General features: G+C 36.4%; 1 protein-coding gene across 2 annotated transcripts in view; it reads right to left on the minus strand.

Annotated features, from left to right (window-relative positions):
• Positions 1–20,564, minus strand: part of SCAF11 (SR-related CTD associated factor 11) — a 47,918-nt gene that overhangs the window by 18,142 nt on the left and 9,212 nt on the right. For both annotated transcript variants that reach the window (XM_080576677.1, XM_080576676.1), the window contains exons 2-7: positions 14,149–14,227; positions 13,150–13,304; positions 4,759–4,836; positions 3,016–3,110; positions 1,949–2,016; positions 1,252–1,307 (exon numbers count right to left, since the gene is read on the minus strand). In XM_080576677.1, coding sequence (XP_080432803.1) covers positions 1,252–1,307; positions 1,949–2,016; positions 3,016–3,110; positions 4,759–4,836; positions 13,150–13,304; positions 14,149–14,209 — 513 coding nt within the window. In that variant the 5' untranslated portion in view covers positions 14,210–14,227. The remainder of the gene's footprint in view (positions 1–1,251; positions 1,308–1,948; positions 2,017–3,015; positions 3,111–4,758; positions 4,837–13,149; positions 13,305–14,148; positions 14,228–20,564) is intronic.

The raw sequence follows: 20,564 nt of genomic DNA on the forward strand, positions 1-20,564 counted from the left end.
TTCAACTTTTGAACATACAGTGTATAATTGAGCTCTGTACCTCCTCCCAAAGGTTTGGGGGATTTATCTCTACTTTTGTTCATGTATGTTTTCTGTAACAGGTACTGTTTGAGATATTGATGCTATTCACCTGGATAATAAATCACTGAAACAAGATATGAAAGTTTTCATCAATCTTGAAGCTAAATTAGTGCTCGATCTACCACTCAGCCCTATCTTTCCAGTTCAAAACCTCTTGAAATCAAAATGAAAGCTTTACTTTAGCTTTACATGGTGGCAGAACCAAAATTTCTAAATACCTGACCTAGAAGAGGAAGGCTGGAGTTAAAGGTAGCCCTAAGAACTATAGTGTATAAGCACCAAATAAACATGACCACTCAGGCCACCAGCTACTCAAAGTCAGCTGACAAAGTACGTGCCCATAATATTACATGAAACAAGGCAGCAGGCAAAATAAGGACTTGAATACAGACTTTCCTCCTTTTCAAACTTAGGTAAGACTAAATAATGGACAGCAACATTTACACTTAAAAATGAAATCAATTACTTACAACTATTTCATGCACATATATTTACAGGTATAACTATATACAGGTAATACAGGTATAATTTTCCTGTGATCAGGAGATCATTGATCACCAGCTTGTGTCACAGAGACCTGAAATACTTCTGAAAGGAGGGAAAACAAAGCAAACAGAGCCTTTATAGCTCTTTACTTATTGTAAGTGGAATTTATATTATAGGTTAACATTTATGAACAAAACAAGAAGCCTGGGAATGCAAACATTCCTAAAGTAATCTCCCGTTAAAAGCCACCTTGGTGCAAACTAGAATGTCCATGGCTTATTGGACAAATAATATTAACCAAATTACTTAGTTAATTACATCTAAGCATTTTCATAAAATGAATGAAAACCTTCATATCCTTCATATAATGATACTTAGGTTAAGAGCTTGCAGCTGATCCCACCTTCATTTGATGAAGAAAGATGAAAAGAGGTTACGGAGTCTTATAACAATGTAATCTAAATGAAAATACATACCACTACAAAAATATCTGGGAGAGAACCTCATATAACCTAGCACTATATTCTAAGAGCTTCCTTCAAGACAAAACAAGACAGACTAAAAAGGTTTGGATCATACTAGAATTAACGAATAGAAAAAGTTAACTAAAAATAAGCAGAAAGGTAGTTAAAAAAATGCTTTTATGAAAAAAATGTTTACAAATGTCTCATCATCAGAACCAACCTTGTTTATCTTCACAGACAAAGCTTTCCTGGTTCGTTTGTCATACAAAATATTACCTGTGAGAAATAAGAAGCAAAACTTTTAATCTTAACTTAAATATATTAGTTCTTAATTGTTTGTCAAAATCATTAATGAAATGAGATGGTAATGAAAATGTATCTGAAGTTTATTTACAATGTGTTTACACATAAATTCAGTAAAATTAAAATGTACTTACCTTCACAATAGCTTTTTATAACATCAACCAGTTTTTACCTCTTCAGATACTTGCTTAACTTCAGGAGTTATGAACACACTCAGAACACAATACCCATCAACCAACCCTCTCAAAATGTTACCCCCAAAATACTGCCAAGTGCTTCTTGCTCCTGAACCCTCAGCAAAATCTTCTGTTTCTTTGCTTATCGTTAGCTGTGCATTAACTTTCTGTCCCAGAAAATGATTCACGCTGAAACCAAATCCAATTCACTTGTGACTGAGGTTGAAGAGGTAGTCTTGCCAGAAAAATGAGTATAGTAATGTCAGATATTGCAGCTTTATTCTCTTAAGCTCCAAGCTTCTATTCCTTGGCATTTGGTTTAGAAGTGCAAATGTAAACAATAATAATACAAAAAATTACCCCATCACGAAAAGTACTTCTAGAGTTCCATAATAAAAAGCAGCTTTTCCAGCAAATAGAGAAAAAATAACGACTTACTGTATTTTTTCTTCACAACTTTGCTCAATTTTGCTGTAAAAGGTCCTCTGTTTGGACACAGAGCTCTTCTGTGAGATTAACAAAAGATATTACAAAAGCAGCAACATTTATGGGCATACCTAAATTATGAGTATATATACCCAAACAAAAACAGTTCCTGTTTCAAGGATTTTTTTTTTTTACGCTCATAAACCAACATTCTGACTGCTATTAAAACCTGAACTTGTATCCAGTATATCATCTTCCATGACTTAAATGCCTCGAAAAGCTTGAGGATGAAAAGAATCCATGTACACAACGAAAGTTAATTTCCTGTATTAAATCTGAATGCTTAATTTTGCTTTCTTTCATGGCAACTTGTGACAGGTGTCACAAACTTCTTACATAAATATTAAAAGAATATTGAAGTCAAAGTTGATTCAGAGAGTTGCAAAGATCAATCTTATTTATTTTCTAATAATAGCCAAAAAATGGTAATTTACTTCCGAGTTATCTTTTCTGTAGTGAAGTGTGCTTCAAATTTAACCTCAAGGACACTGCATACATCATATATTCAATTAAATGCTGGCTTCAGGTTATCACTATTTAGTGAAATTTATCTGTGTAATCCCAAACTTTATTTTATACAATACAAATGTGACAAAATTTTTCAAAACATGAATGGCATTTCCATACTTCCATCTCAGACTCACTAGACTGAAAGCTGTAGTTGACTACAGCTGTTTTATACTAAAACTTGGAACACCACCACTATTTATTGTAACATGCAAGAAAAAAAGCGGTTGTCCCTTTAGATAAGTGAAGATTGGTATTATTAAACCATGTCCCAGCCACAAACATATTAATTAAAATTAGTAAGAAATTTGTCAGATGTGCTTGATAAAAATGCTACTTCCAGGTCTGAATGCAAGAAATATGTTGCTCCTTACTTATTGCTCGCCGGAATATTTGTTGGAAATAGATCGGTAAACTTTATTAAAAAATTCCAGGCTATACATTTTATAAGATTTCAACTTATATTTTGGATATTCCAAATTAGAATGTTTTACATTAAGTGCGCTACCAACCTCAGGAAACTTCTCATCTTTGTATGGCTATATTTTTCCTTATTGCAGGCACAGTTTTCCTCTTCCTTCTTCCTTTGCTGTTGTTTTACCTGAACCTGAATTGAAAAATAAAGTTGATCCAGTCTAGAATCTCAATAAACATGGGCTTTGAATACGTTCAAAGTCTTTTAAGGTCTACAGAAAAACAAGCTCCAGCAGAAGGACTTGAAACTCTCAAATCATAGATTCCTTAATTTCTCAATTCACAGATTTCAAAAAGAAACAAAACAAAACACAAATTGATATGTATATTGACTGTGCCAGAGATGCACAGTAATTCCACAACTCCAAAATTCCCTGACCATTCAGCCTGCCATGGCAAGTACCTCAAAAGCTATGCATTTTCTTTGATAGTTTGGTAACTGAAAAAATTTAAACTAAGTTGGTTGACCTGAATACCTAAAGGTCAGCTTTGGAAAATGCTGAACTTACATTCAATTTCGAATGCTTCCTAATCGTTAAAAAAAAAATATTCAATTCTCCTCTAAAGTAATGTAAGTTACGGATTTCATATAACATTCCCCCTCCAATTTTCAAAATTCTGAGAACATAACACAATCTTTATTACATACTATGAAGTTACTTTAGTGATTACACTTTCATTAGCCATTTTATATTTCCTTATTCTAGAATCTTGACTTTATATGTAATTTCTGAAGCTATTAGCGTTCTAATTATGAATATCACAATGGATAAGCTGTCTATGTGCTGATAACATTGCTAACATTGACCACTGTGCCAATGTTTCTCTATCCCTACAACCCCTTTTGAGATCAGGACCCTTGTTCTTTGTCTACTTTTTATAGTGTACTTCTGTAAACAAAGAACCCTTCAAACTAAGTTTTGATATGGCCTTGAAACTCTTCCAAATTAAAACTTTAGTTTATCTGGTTTCTACTGCTTCTGTGATTCTTTAGAGCAGAAAATACTATTTTTGGTTTTCCCTGAGAAGGAAATATCTGTGGCTGCCAGTCTGGTTGCTTTGCAGCTGACTACCTGAGGCTTCTTGTTCTGGAAGAACAAGAAATGGCTAGAGGGAGCCCGTTTGCTAAACACAGCAAAATTCAAAGCCAGCAGCTTAGGAATTACTTATAACCACAACTTTGCCACAGAGTCTCAGAGCTGAGCACAGAAATATTAGCGTTTTTCAATATATATTTTCACGATCATCTATTGCATCTATTCAAGATCATCTATGTGCAACCAGCAGTGTTATTCAGAAGAACTGAAAGGTGGAAAGATTCAGAAATTTACATTCACCAAGGCTTAGCATTAATTGTTTCCTCTTGCTTTAACTAGTTTTTCTTCTATGAATTGAAGACTATGAACATACAAGATTGCATGGTAATTAATATACCAATTACATAAAAAAAACTAGTTTAAAAAAATACTTTGAGACCAATTACTAAACTTCTATTCCTGGATATATCAGGGATGCTCAAAGATACTATATAGGACCAATACCAACATTATTCCTGTATCACTATTACTTCTTGTTACTATTATTATTATTATACTGTAACTTTTACACAACATTGCATATATTTTGTTTGAAAAAACAAGAATAATTCCTAGCTTCAAATATATAATACAAAAGTTAAAGCTACAATTATTTTATTAGGAAACCTTATTAAACACAGACATATGAATAAAATCTTGCAGCATATCTTATGTGCTATTCAAGAAAATAAGTCTAAAACTTACCTTTACCTGATCTTCTAATGCATTAAGCCTACATACTGCTTGAAATGGTCTGCGATCAATAGGACATGAAGCCTGTGTCTGAAAAATGATTTTTCCTATTACAAAATTTATAGTAAACTGTGAAAAATCTCTATTTTCTGTACTTTCATTCAATATTATAGTAGCTTACAGAAATACAGAAGTTTACAACTTGTTCATGTTAAGAACATATTTGCACAAACTATGCATACAACCTAGTATTTTGTTTCCTGTAAGTAGATTTCTCCTCATGGGAAAACTCTAAAGGAAACAATAATGTAATCCAGAATTGCATTTAAAAAATTAATTTAACATGAAGTTTACATGAAATACTTTACATGAAGGCTTGTATTTTTTTTTAATCCCTGTGAAGTAGTGGTTTTATACCAATACACAAATGTCTTATTTATTTCTTAACGTCAGACAAAACACTAGCACAAAGTATCAAAAAACCAGTTACTTGGCATAGGTGGGGACAGATGCCAGACAGAGCAGTTTCACTTCTCCATTTCAGAGTTCTGACAACTGTGGTGGAACTCACTGGCACATCTCAGTGTCTCAGCTACTAACCTTTTAAATTCACCAATGTCTTTTTTGACAGAAATCAAACATGGGACTCCCTACAAGTCAGTACTGCTTTAATCTCTGCTCCAACTTCTCAATCTTTCTTCCTCTCCACCACCAATGTATTGTTTTCACAGTTCTCTGCTACCTGCTAGCAGGTAAAGAGTCTTTTCATATTTAGCCTTTGACTTCCACTACACTGCAGCTCTTCCAGTATCTACCCAAAAGCATCAACACAGCCAGTTTCCAAATACAGCCAAAAATCCCAATGCACTGCTTGTCTGTTGTGCGTTGCCAGAAAACATTCTGGAATTTTTGCTGTATGCAGCTTCAACAAATATTTACATTTTTCTGCTTACCAGCTTTTCCCTCAAGTCTAACAAACAGAAGCGTAAACTGACATTCTATTATTAACAAGTAATAGCATTGGCAGCAACATAATACCACAAAAACACACAACAAACAACTCACCAACCAACCAAACACCCAGAAACCCACAAGAAGGGAGGCAAAGGAGCAGAAAGAACCCAAGCTAAACCCTGAGTTCCCTCCCACCCCCCTCCTTTTACATTGCAGAACTGCGCAGATCAACAGCCAACATGCTAACACCTTCCCTTCTCTGACACATCTATTTGAATAAATACACCTCTCTTCTTTGCAGTCAGCAGAGCGAATAGCCTCCCACATTTAAGACAGTGGAAGTTTTACAAAGCACTTCATAATAGAACAGAATTGAAGGTCATCTTACCCTACAGTTTGATGGAAATACAGATTTACTTTTTCCCCCCCTCTTTTTAAATATCTAGCCACCCAAATGCCCACTCATTTAAGCTGCACTACATCAGAATACACAAACACACAGAAAAATAAAACATTAACAACAGAAAAAGGAAGCTTTGACTGAAGTTCTATCCAGCAGGATGATGGAATCAACCTTCAGAGAAATACATAGGAAACTAGATGCTAGTTTTTGCTGCTATACAATTACATATTCATTTTAATTCCATATATTTCTGTTGGTCCTCCCCCCACCACCTTCACTTCAGTGGTTCAGTTTAGAAGTCTTTTTAAATAAAGAAAAAAAAAAAACCACCACAAAAACATAACACCAAAACCCGACACCCAGCTTCTAACTAATCCATATACTGGTTCTTGTACAGTGGGTGAAGTGCATTATTTCTGCCCTTAAGACAACTGTCAGGGAATTAGATTATTTTTTTTTTTAATTTATGCAAGCAGGATGTAGCATTAGAATTGCACGAAAAGCTGTGAGAAACTTGTATGTGAACACTGCCCTAAAATTCAATGATGAACTTAATTCTTGTCTTTTCATTGGGACTCTGTGTTTTCCAGTTGATTCTGTTCCTTTCTCAGTTTCAAAGAGTGCCCAACCTTCTCATTCATCCACTCAGTCCCAAACCTTGAGCATTACTTCAATTGAAATCAGAAGCTTCAGGAACAAGAAACAGAGCAGAGCTGTACTGATTTATAAACCAAACAAAAACAGCGGTACTTGCATGAACAAGTTGTTGAACAGTAAAGGCAGAAGCATTACCCCTCCTTTTGAAGCTCTAGTATTTTACCTCAACTAAAAGCTTAGCCCTAGTGGAGGATTTTTGTTTGTCCCCTGAAGCATCATGGCCTGTGTTAAAATAAGCCTGTTGGGCAATTAAGCCAGTTCCCTAGAGGCTCAGATTACTCAGACAGCTGTTGTCCTACAGTCAACACACAGCTACCCTACAGCAACGTAGCAAGGTGTCGTTCAACGGCCGTATTTGATGCTATGAAATGCACTGTAACTGTTGAACCAGCTGCAAACTTCCAGGTAAATACTTTGATTTGCAGATGCATCAAACTGTCAAAGAGAGGAGGAAGCATAATTTACCTAGTAATTCTCACTCCCATTTCAGGATTTAGCTTAACTGAAAGCTAAGCTTTTCCAAGACAATCTGTTTCTACATTAAATTTACACATGAATATTATGCTCCCAAATTTAAATCCAGTATGATTTTATTCATAGCAATGACATATCATAGAACACTAAGGGTTACTAGCATCATTTCAAGAGGCAAGTGTTTTACTTCATTAGGAAAATATTCACATTAACATGTCCAGTTCATCTGGAAAAGTGTTTAACAATTACATACAGTTATACATGGCAAAAATAGGGGAAAACAATGTAGAAGAATCAAAAGCTACAGCTAGGTTCGGGTATGTTTCTACTATTAAGACCAGGTGACATTTCTACTCCTAAGTTACTTTTCATAGCTCTAGCATTATCTCATAGTTTGTAACAAATCTCTGGAGAAATTCTAGTAAAGACAGGACAGTCTCATGTGCATCCCTGCCCATGCCCTCTGCCACAGTACAATTGCTGGGCACCCTCGAGGACAACTAGAGGTTACTTTGCCTGTACAATATTTCATCTAAACATACATAAGCTTTAAAGTAGAAATGGAAGAAAATTCCCCTGCCTCTTTTCCCAACAGGGAGGCTGAATTTGGAAGGAGTGGGAGTAAAAAAAGCTGTGTACAGTTTTACAATAAAGACACATGAAGTGTGGTGGCCTTCTACTCATCTCTTTCATCGTTTTTGAGGAGATGGTTCATTAACCAAAGAAGGTGTCAAGTCTTCTTTCATTCAAGGCAAATTAACAAGTTCTCTCTGCTGAAGCTTCTATCCAGAAAACATTGTAAGCAATACTGAATGCACACTGTCCTTTTGGGAACAAAGTTATTTAAAACAAGAAAAAAGCCATTGATGAGTCCACGCAGCAGCTATTGCTTTTATTGTGCATAACAAGGCATGCATGTGTCACAATCTTAGAAGAGTTACAGCTCCATACAATATCTTCATTTAACATAGCTATCTAAAAATCAGAACATCTGATCATTTAATATAGTAATCAAAATCATTAGAACTTTGTGGCTGATATTTGAGGTGTTTCTTTTCTTCACAACACCACCTTTCTTGGAGGGTAAAGACACTGAATCGCTGTTTTTAGGTCTATTTAAAATAAAATAATAAAAACAAAACAAACCCACGAGATAAGCACAAAGTTTTTGTAGTTGTGCTTTAGGAAAGCTACTTCTGACAAGAGAAGCTAGTTTATTTTTCTAGAAATATAATAGCTGGATAATAAAGATACAGAGCACATAAGAACAGATTTTAGTCTCAGTATGTAGTCAACAAACTAATTAGTTACAATTTGAACAATTGTTTCCTCTCTACCTACAACATTCAGGTTAGGTATCTTTCACTTCTTATCCAGAATAGCCATCTGTTGCTTCTACATCTCATAAAGCATTGACACGTTCTATTGGAATAGTGTCTGTCATTAGGAAAGGATGAAAGAATTTATTACCTGTAAGGATTTGTGAAACATGCTAAGGAAGCTACTGTATGTGTCACTGTACTTCTCTTGATACCATCGTATTGGGAAAACTTGGACCCAAGACTTGGACCAAGCTCAAAAACATTCACACTGAGATTTACTCTGTAATGGATTTGTAAGCTGTTTCATGAATGCACTTCACTTGATAAATATGGCAAGAAAAACTGTATACCACAGAACATGTCATTGAAAAAAATGTATCTAAAGTCTAGGTTTTCTAAAAGACTTTGATTAAAACAGCTCTCTTGTGCAGCAGTTCTCAGATGCATTGCCTATGTATGCATTACCTTGATCAAGAAGATTTTTTTGTTGTATTACAGTTTAAGTTCAGGGTTTTTTTGAACACCCTGCATATTTGGTTCATGAATGTAACCCTAATTCAGCCTGCAGTGCTTTGTATTGCAGCAGATCACTGTGGAACTTGTTGCAACATAAGCTACTTCCTTCCTCTATCCTTTAGGACAAAAGAAAAGCAGATCAGAAAGAAGAATACAAATTAAGAATTCCAGTTACCATACAGAACTCTATACCCATAGAAAAAAATACACATATGCAGTATATTCTACACAGTCAGTGATCCAAACCCTACTCTAACACAAAGGTAATGACCGCTGTAAGATCAGAACACCTACTAGAAATGTAATGCAAGGCAGCTCTTTGTGCCAGTTGCTTTGTTTTATTAAGTCAGTCACTGGTACTGCACAGGGCCTGCCTGAATGTGCCTCAATGCTTCAGAGAATTTACAGTAAAACATACTGCCCTTTCAAATCCTCCAGATGAGGAAAAATGAATGAGGGAGATCAGGTACAAAGATTAAGAGAGACGTGTTTAGCAGGGAAGGGTCATTAAAATCAAAATTATTGTGCAAGAGATGTTGATGAAACAGACAGTGTGCTCAATCTTTTCTTCAGCACTCTTTTCCTCTTGTGATGGTTCATAAGAGGAATTACTAGAAGAACAAAGACAGTTCTCTAGTGTATTTATTGGCACTCAAAAACAGAAGGGAAGTTAAGAAGTTAAAATGCCTGCAGTAGAGAAGAATAAATGTTTTATCTCCTCTAACATAAGATTGTCATATTTGACGACAAAATAGTAGTTTTCTTCTAATGTGTGCAGACAAGACGCTTGCTGCTCGAGCAGTCATCTTAGCTGAGGTTTTTTAGGCTACTCTTTGTATCTGCTTCTCATAGAAAAGTCAACCTCTTAAGCTTTACTTAACTGCTTTCAGACCTGCTCATAACAAACTAGAACAGGTGTGCTTCCCAGTTCAAACATGAAATACAAGCTCACCATTTATAGTTTTGATCTGTTACATGAGAAACACATGTAACTACTGCCCTTGATACAACACTACAGTACTGAAGGTGTTCCAAGACTCCAGAGCAGTTCTTACACCGAGCAATGGCCAAAGCTCCCTCTTTATTCTGCCCACACAGCGATGTTATTACACACGTGTTCTTTATATCAAAGGTAGCCCTTCAGCTTCCCTTCAGCACTCTCACTGAAGGCTGTGCCCAATAGCCTTAGCTCCAGATTTAGACATAAGCGTTTGTCACTGTTCATGATCTTCTAACATCCCTCCCTGAAATACAAAGTCTCAAGCTTGAAAGTCTACATTATGAAGTTACACGATGTCGGCTTACAGAGGTGGATGACAGCTAGCACAGGATGAATCCCATTGATGCTGATCCCACTGAAACCATTCCCTGTCCTTTCACCTGCCCAGGAGTTCTTGGGAGAGCACAGGTTAGCACGGCCAAAGGCACACAAGATGAGAGTCTAATAGCACAGGAGAGTTTAATAGCATAGGCAACAGAAACCTACAGCACAGCAATACTCTCGGATGCCACAATTAACTGCAATAAACATAGCTGTGGAGGACAGAACAGTTCAGGCAACATTTTAAAATAAAGTTCATTTGAAGACTAACTTCTCTTAGTGCGGATTCTAATCTTCCTTTCATTTCTTCTTTAGAAAGTGGACACCTTTTCTCAAAAGGAAAGAAAATATGGCACTAACTCAGCTGTAATGCCACTGAATTCTGAAACTAAATGTTCAGATTTAGTCATTGAGACCTAACGTATCTAATGTGTCGTGGCAAATTCCCTATCTATTTTTACCCCTTCACTGAGTCAATCAGCAGACACTCACTTAAAAGCAACATATATATTTTTTTACAAAAGAAGATCTTCAGAGTGCTATTGCTGCTGGTTGCATAAAGAAAACCTGTGGGTACAGGACATCTCCCTGTACTAATAATATTGGAAGTCTTCCATTGCTAGAAAAGGGAGCAAAATGGCAAACACATTTACCATCTACCTAAACTGTCCAGGTTTTAATTAGGACATACACAGTTACACGTAAGAGCCATAAACTCTCAGAAAAACAGTGATTTTGCACAAGTTAAAAATAGCAATTTAGATAAATGGTTGATCCTGTTGTGTTTTGAATCCTGGATGCAACACAGGATAGAAGAAGCACCCAACTTGAACACAGATTGCTGGCAAAGCCTTTGAGTATATGAAGCACAACTGTAGTTATGCAACACAGCTCATCCGGGAATGTAAACATTCAGCAAAATCTTTAAAAATAAAACATTTAGAGTCTTATGCTCAGTTCTATTATACTCCAACACTTAGAAAAACAGGAAAAGTGTTTTTAAAACCAATTTATTTATACCCAAGAAAGAATACTTGAACAAAAACATTTACTTACTAAATACTAACAGTGGACACAAAAAATACATGGCACTACTGTGCTTCATATAGCCACATGCTTGTAATGTTTCTATCAGTCCAAGCTGCAAAACCTCATCTGTTTCTCAGAGCTGAAACCTCTTAACAACTTAGCTTTCAAAACAATAAAAAAAAAAAACTATGAGATTAGGCAGTAGTTTCATGCACTGAACAGGTCCTGCCATAGAGCATCCTCAGAGGAGGAAAGATGGGTGGTTTTACCCATCTGATGTCACTAATAGAAAGAAGCAGTATAAGCCTTAAGTAGCTTTAAAAGCAACCCCCCACTATTTTTATGGCATCACATTTAGTTCACTTGTAAACTCTTAAGAGCAGAATTTATTTTATTCTATTTGTATAGCATTTCATGCTAAAATAAATTTGACATGACAAAAAATTTAAAGAGTTTGAAAGTGAATGATATGAAAAAGTTTTCCTTTCCTCTTTGGGCTTAAAAGCATCCATTAGACAATGTGAACAAGTTTAAATCCAGCAGCAAGCCTTCAGTCTACTGTACTGCTTTACCTCCCTGTGCCCGTTACTGTTTATTGCCTTTCAGCTGCCATAATAACAATCAGCTAAGGAAGTCAGGATAAAGTTGTGGATGAGAATTTGTCATTCACTGCTAAATAAAAGCACATAATCATTTGCAGAACAGCAAATCTGGCAATAGGAGAGGAACTTAGTTTATTATCTGTTTTGTAAATATAAATTAAGTTTCATCTGATAACCTTTAACACTTTCTGAAGATTTCATGTGGCTTCAGAGAAATGATTTGTCTTACTACCTATCTTCAGTAATAAAAGAACACAAAAAATAAGGTTAAAAACAAGCAAAGAAATACATAAGTGTATTGTATATATACATACACACACACAAGTGATAACAACCTTCTCAAGGAAATACTAAAACCAAAATAACAACTTCAAAAGAAACTTTTCATAAAGAAACCATGTAGCGATCTCTCCTATTGATTCTGTAATAGATAACCTGTTCAAGTGCACAGAAGCAGGACAAAAACCTCACAAGTCACAAGTTGCACCTCATTAGAGCAAGTGTTGTGTCCCCCACCACAATATAGCATAAGGTAATTCTAATTTGGTGTTTTATATTGACAATTGAAACTGCTACAGGAAAGTCAAAGATCTTAAAGACTTAATGCAATGACTACAGGACATGTGAAGAAAAGGGGATTAAACAGAACAATAAATAATAATTAGTTCAACAAGTCATTTTCCTTTAAGGTTCTAGCACTATCTACAAAGGTATGGCTATTATGGGATACATGCCAATAACTATAATTAGAAAACCCAAGGTTTTATCAGACTTGCTTTGTAAACTAACATGAAAACCAATTGGTCTCAGTCCTTAGAGTTCACAGGTGAGAAACAGCACAGAAGTAAGATTAAGTTAATGATACTGCAGTATTATGACGTACATAATACTGTCTGATCTTCTGAACTGCCATCACCATTTTTTACTGATCCCTAAACCCTAGTAACCATTAAAAAGGCACGATGATTAGTGAAAGAAAACACAAAGTCCTTCGTTACACTAAGGAGGTGGTTTCGCATGATCTACATATAAAAGTGCTTCAATGACCAGCTTATATCAAGTCATATCAAACCTATTTTCTTATGCTGAATAAAAGAAAAAACACACTTTGGTTCTCAGTCTTACCTCAGCCCATTTAAGAATACAAGTCATGCAGAAGGTATGACTGCAGCTCTCAGGAACACCGATCTCTTGTTCTAGAAGGCCATTCAGACAGATGGGGCATGTGCTACCGTCATATAATAAAGTAGAACAGGAACAGCTTTCTTCCTTTTCTTCACCTGGTATTATGAACATTGACACTCAGAATTTTTGTCAGTTTTTTGAAACAAAGTCTTTGTAGATTTGAATAATAAGGCAATAAAATACATTTTTGTGTAGTTGGAAGCAGATTAATCAAGTTTTTGGGTCTAATACAGTCAAGATGCTGGCCAGAAGAGTAGTTCCAAGCATATACTTCAGGTGAAAAGTACTGTGCAACATATTCCATAGAACACTGTCTCACGACTTGCTGTTAAAGGAAATCTAGCTCTAGTGCTATTGATCTCTATTAGCTCTAGTGTTAAATATGGAAAGCATCACAGTATTTCTTACTGCTCACAGAGTCATTTACTCATTGCTCTTCTGAAATCACATAAGTCCACTCTCTCCATGCAATACTTAGCCCAGCATATCCTATACTCATTATCCTTATATATACATAGTCTACCTCTAATCTAGTTTACCAGTCTCAGAACTATTTTAATCTGACCATCCTCAAATATTTACCTAATCAAGTACATTTAACAAAATCGGGAGCATTTTTGCAAAATGAAAACAGATCCCAATTTAAACAAAAGGAGACGAGCTTTCCTTCAATGAATTTTACTTTAATTATTTTTCTGAATAGCAATTGCCATTTCCATTTTTGTTCTGCTAGTAGAAGTCAACAAGTGAAAAACAGAATTCATGGGAAAGGATACAGGGACTCCACAGGACAAAAAAAATATTATGATGAGATAGTTATGTTTACACAACTTCTTTCAAAACAAGCAGCATACTAATTGAGAGAACAAATGTAAAATCTGACCTTTCACAGCTCGAACCTGAATAATACACTTGAACGTTTTCACACACAGACTTTACCTTCCATGCCTTCATGCTTTTGACCCTCTGTGTCTTGAATACACTGCTTTCTGTTCCTCATCTTCTTACAAAATGTAGTCTGGAAAACATAGAAATAGTTTACACAGTTCATTTATATTGCAACTTGAAGATAAAACTGACCACTATGGACTTAATGAGTGCTCTCCAGCGCTCTCCATTTCATTATACCTTTGTAGAGTAGAAACACATGACGTTAGGAGTCAGATACAGATCTTTTACAGTCTGTTTGCAATTTATGGGTATCATTAATGCTGTCTAGCAACCGATACTTCCAACTCAAAAATTGTCTTTGTTCAACAAATGCAAAGTTTTTGCAGTGTTTTAAGACCACCAACGGTGCTTTAACTTTTAAAAGTTAAATGCATTGCTAAGTTTCTATGCAAACCACCCCATTTAACACTGCAGTAACTAACCTCTCGTAAATTGCTCTTCACAAATGGTTGAAGCAACAAAATTAAACACACAAGAACCAGCAGAGCTAGCTGCTTTCCACTCCTAGCATCCCAGTGGTAGTGGAAAGCAAAAAAAAAATGAAAGCAGCTTACATTTGCTTGCTTCTTGCTTTTTACAATTAGAACTATTAACACCCAGGAGAGAATAAAGGGGAAGGATCTTGCAATATCAAGCAAGAGAGCACTTCACCCGTGCATTTTAGTGAAGTATGAGCGACGGAGAGGATGCACCTTTTAAGTGTTATCCAAAGGAGTTGTATGGAATAGGAATAGCAAGAAGAGAGCATGTCCTTGGGATCAACGCCATAAAGGTCCAAAGAACTTGGTATCACGTAATAAACAGCAAGAATATGTTCTTTGGATGGCTCACCCACAACGTGCGGAATGAAATACGCTTGGAAAAGCATCCACACCTACGTCTGAATCTCCTGCATTTCAACCTGCTGTGGTCACACCAGAGATCCCACGAACACCTAAACCACCAACCCAACAGCCCTAGAGAAACCAGTGCTTTTGTTCTGAATTCTATAAACTTGTTAAACTATTACTATTTGAAAGAACCAATTAAAGCTTCACAAGGGATTGAATGACTGAGAAATGACTAAGATTTAGTACGTAAGTATTCAGACCTGAACCAAGCTGACTGAGATTTCAAGCCCTTACTCTTTAACGGCTTTACTAGAAAAAGTAATGAGAGCCCAGAACACCACGATCATGCTCGTCAGCTAAACTTCCTTTATTTCACTTGAAAACCACACTGTTTTTTCTTTACTAGCTGGATATCCAGGAAGGTGGGAGAGGCAGAATTTGCCTCCTAAAACTTTTCTTCTCATCAAATCTTTATTGCTTGATCTTGGAAGTAGGAAGTGTTTCAATGATCACGGCTTCTTACTGGGAAAAGAAACACTCCTGCAGATACCCATCACACAGCACACTCCTCGCTTTTGTAGGCACCCAAGAAAGCAGGGCTCTGAGCTGTGCCCCAAACACAGTTCATTAAAGAAGCGGTTGAAACTGTGAAACTACGTAGAAATCTGTATTAGAATTCTAAAGTGCATCAGTGTTCCCATTAGAAGCTGCTTTTCAAACACACACACACACACACACACACACATCACCCTTACACATTTAGTCAGCTGGGGGAAAGAAGGAAAGACCCCAGGTGGAAGGAAATTCCACCTTTTGGTAACCTAGAGCAGTTACCAACACTAATATTAATACAGGCTGTGCTACAGTCAATGCCGCTAAGTTGCAGACAAGCTCTGTTAACACAGCCACCATTGACAAAGCCACCAATAAATAACCTTCGCAGGCTAGGCAAGGATGAAACTCAACAAAAGCCAAACTGCTACAGTAAAGCTTCACATCTTGAACAAGTGAAATCCGCAAATCCGCATCAAATTAGGACAGATAAGACCACAAAAAAACATATCTGGACTTAAAATAAGAGATCAAGGCTTTTTGTTTTCCCTCTGATTTGCAACGGGACTTTTAAGTGGCTTTGGTTCCAAAAAGTTTAAATCAGGTGACGGCGTGCAGTATACATGTTTTATGTTTAAACAGAGACGTTCCTTTTGTATGTAGTACGTGTTAACAAAACCTCAGCAATGCTTTCACAGAAGCAGACAAATCCACAAAAAGTCCTCATTCCTAAGACCCTTAGGATGCATCACGCAGACAAGAGAATTCCACATTGTGCATCCATCCACAGGAGAAAAAAAAATAGAGTTTGGATACCAAATTGTAACTTAAGGAGTAGCAGTAGAGTTCATGCTTATTATAACGGAGGTCTTGAGATAACTAAGGCAGCTCGTAGAAATAGAACCCACAGAAACTCTTTAGATTTTTTTCCCCAGAAAGAGCAACCTTTCCTTTATTGTACTCTTTCTAGACACAAAGACATCCCAGAAATTCTTGCACAGTGACAGTAATTAGCAAAACTCATCCTAAGATTTTGACAAAATATCAGTAAATCCGAGATGTGCAGCGACTGCAAATGTTTGTGCCGTGTTGCATCGTTCTTCCCACAAACCTAACATTTAAACAGGTTCTGAGTGCCACTAACGCATGTCACAGCTCAACTTTTTGCCAGTTTGACACTGTGCATTTCTCACAACACAGGAATTTAATACAAATTAGTTCAGTAGTATTAATATATATTAGTTTATATTTAAAAAGTATAAAACTTCACCAAAATCTATATAGTATTTAACAAATGAACTTCAGAAAGACTATTTTCTCACTGTTTTAAGAGGGGCTTCACAGCCAGTAGAGTAGCAAGAGTTAATACTAAAGACCACTGTTATATTTATAAAATTAAAAACAGTTAGTAAAAGAGAACTTAGTGGTTTAAAAAGAACAGGCAGTACAGAAAATAGAGGGTTTTTTTGTCCCCAGATGTGACATTCCTTTAGATTCTTTTAAATTTAAGCAAGATTTGGAAGTATTTCTCAGAATTTTTCATCACAGTTGCATGCCACAGAAGAAATCTGTAGTCTTGGCTGAGGACAGACAGTGAAAGAGTTGAGATCAGTTTTTTTGTGAGATCCTCCCAGTTACCAAGTTGTATGATCTTACATGAAGATCCAGTCACATCCATGACCGATCATGTCCAATAAGGCTGATATATATTTGAATGTCAATAGCTAGAGTACTTACACCAAATTTCCTTCGCTTATGACCAACACATTTTTCACTTAGTTACAGCTATTCAGTTGTTGATGTGAGATATTAGAAGATACCCCAAGACCTACATATGCAAGGCATTTAACAAGACAGAAACAAAAGCATAACAACAACAAAAACAAACAAACAAAAAACCACAACTCTAAAGAGAAATACTTCTTAAGAATGTGTAAAGATAGGACGGCATTATAGCCAAGGTGGTATTTTTCTGGTTTTCAATGGAATTACTTTGTAATGGAAACAGCTTAATTAAACTCACTAAATGTTATTTAATCTATTTAATTTGAGATAAAGACAAGAATACTCTGGTATATTAAAATGAAAATAGTGAACAAGGACACTATCACAAGTACCCCCCTTTTCTCCCCGTTATTTTAATGGAGTTAAACGTTTAAGTTCCTAGGTTATTATTCACAGGAAATTCCAGTTCTTGTCTTCAAGAAAGGCAAACACCAAAGACATTTCCCAACAGAAGTGCTTAAAGTTAATCATTTACTGTGGGAATAGATTTGTTACCATCGGCCTGAAGAACTTGGCTTCGTGATATACTTGGCCATCTCCTTGATGCAGACCAATATGCCATTTAATCACTAAATCTTCTATATCACAAAAATTTAAAGTGTGACAACCTTTTATGTTAACACAGGCTACTACGTAGAACTCATCCTAAAAACACAGATGTATTTCAACACTAATTCACTGTGCATGCAGAGAAAAACCTTGGTCTGTTCGAAGTCATGCAACGCCGTGTCCCATTGAACTAAAACCTATCACATTAAAGTCTTAATTTTAGGTAGGCACAGAAAAATCATTGGACAAAAATGAACAGCAGTGTAGCAACTGACAAATGGAATTGTGTCTGCTTTTTGACTAACTACAAGACAAAAGTCTTCACAAGCACTCTTCATGCCCAGTAAATGCAACAACTCAATATACTCCTCCTCCAATACGGTCACAATCCACAGACCTGTCTACACAGAAGTACACTTGTTCGTTTTAGAAAGGAGGATAAAAATCAAGAGCATGCAACAAAACCTCCAGTAAGCAAATGCAAAATGATGTCCAATACTTTTTTATTCTTGTTTCCTTAAGGGACTTAACTTAGGAAACGTTTGTATACAACCTTCCAACTTAGACACGCGTTGCATCTGAATTTAAAGGAGTGATTTGTTTTGACTGTTCTGTTTCTACAAAAACATTTTCTGTTATTTTAAGAAGAGTAGGGCATTCTACTGCTTGCATTTTTATTTCTTCACTAACTCAAAACACAATCTGTTTCAAAACCAAAACAGTCAGCTATACATTCCGCATACAGAAATGCATTTGGTTAATAAAACTACAGTAACACCCTTTACTCCCATCAATTTTGGGGGGCAGCAAAAAGTAGGGCTCTATCCTGCCCTATACATTTTGTTGATCTTTAACAAACCTTGGAAGGAGGTTTAAGACTCTTCCTTCAGCAAGCACGTTTTTAAGGAAAACACATCTTGACAGTTAGATGTGTACAAAACCAAAGAATTTTAGTAACTAATGATAGAACACCGAGAATCCACTAGAGCTCTCCAAATGGGCTCACCATGACCACTGGACCATTAAGACATGTCCAACTGCTGATGAACATTGAGAACTTCTGCCAAAAGCCCTGTGCCATTGTAGAGATGGACTGAGGAAATGATATTTCCAGTAGAAGCTGAACACTTGAAAAGATTTTTTTAACCTATTTGTACCACTTATTCTAGCACAACACATATTCCAAGAAAAGGAAGAAACCACTGTGTATTTGCAAGTATACATCAGGAACCCTCACAGTTCTTTTTATTCAGAAAAACTTTTAAGCTGTCTGAAGAGCCCGGAAGGTTGACTTGTTTCAACTGACAACTCAGTAATGTTGTTTGCCCTGCAATAAATGAGGACTACACACTGAGGATCTGAAGCAGTTATCCTGGATTTGTTCTGTAGTGTAGAGGAATCTCGTGGCCCAGAACACCAGCGAGAATAGAATCAACTGGTGCACTCAAAGGAGACCTTTTAAAGAGGATCTTTACTCTTTGTATGGTCAATTTGCACCTTGTATGCATTCCCAAATGGAATGCCATAGAACCAAAGATGCAGAGAAAGAAGGAGACCAGTGCTAAGCTTTGGAGAATGAAGAAAAACCCTTCTTGGTGGTTTAAGCCTATTCATGTGGATCCAGTGTCTCAGAACGAATCAGTGCTATTCAGCCAAGGAGACGCTGCTGATTTAAAGAGTCTTTGCAAACCCACTGAGGATGCAATTACCCAAGAGAGTTAATCTAATCTAACAGCTTGGTGCCACCAGTAGCAGACATATGCCAAAGAAATTACAAGTAAAAAAAAAAAAAATGGGTGAGGGAAAAGATAGAACAGGATTATCCCTTTTGACAGCAACAAGGTGCTGGAATAGCTAAGACTTTCTTGTCAAACTGCCCCCCTACATGGACATGCCGGTACATAGATTATCTGCCAACTCCATGAAAATGCAAGGTAAAGCTTGAGGAATTGCTGCAATGGCTCTGATTATCACATCTAGCAGCCTGACCATCAGAAGAGCTATGGGTTTCAAGGCAGATTTAGAGCCTCACAGTGGGCACAGAGGGTAATAATTTCCTTCCTGCATAAGTTTGTAACACAACCTGGCTTAAGACACGCCATAGGAACCTTTTAAAAATCAAGTCAAGGGAGTAGGCAGTATTCTTCACTGAAGTTTAACAGAAGAGCACCCGTAAGACACAGGTGAAACAACAGCAGGGAACACCATGGCTTTTACAGGTTGGTATGTGCTGGTACAGACCAGATTGAATTCTAGCTCCTAACATTTAAACCCCTTCAGTTTATTGGGCAGGATAAGAAGCTAGCCAAGCAATGTCAGAACCGCTATTTTATGTACAACAGTGCTGACAAGTCACACTCATCTACAAGTTCTTTCAGTGCTCTACATTCCCTAACAGTAACGGGAGAATACTTTATTCATTATACGTTATTCACATGCGTAGCAGAGTGTAATCACGTTATAGGCCTACTAAGAAAAGTCACTATCCAAAAAGCTCCAGTAAAACAGAACTAAACCAAGCATGCTGCCAATTTCAAAAAAAGGGCAACATTTATAAGACTCGCATTTTGCCATTAATACCTGCATCAAAAGCATGATGCCAACTTAACAATTCTTATTTAAGAGCTTTATCAAAGCTAAAAGAAACCCCCAACTCAACAGATTTACACACATCCAGACTGACAATAG

Source organism: Anser brachyrhynchus (assembly GCF_964034855.1).
Source record: "Anser brachyrhynchus genome assembly, chromosome: 1".
NCBI lineage: Eukaryota > Metazoa > Chordata > Aves > Anseriformes > Anatidae > Anser > Anser brachyrhynchus.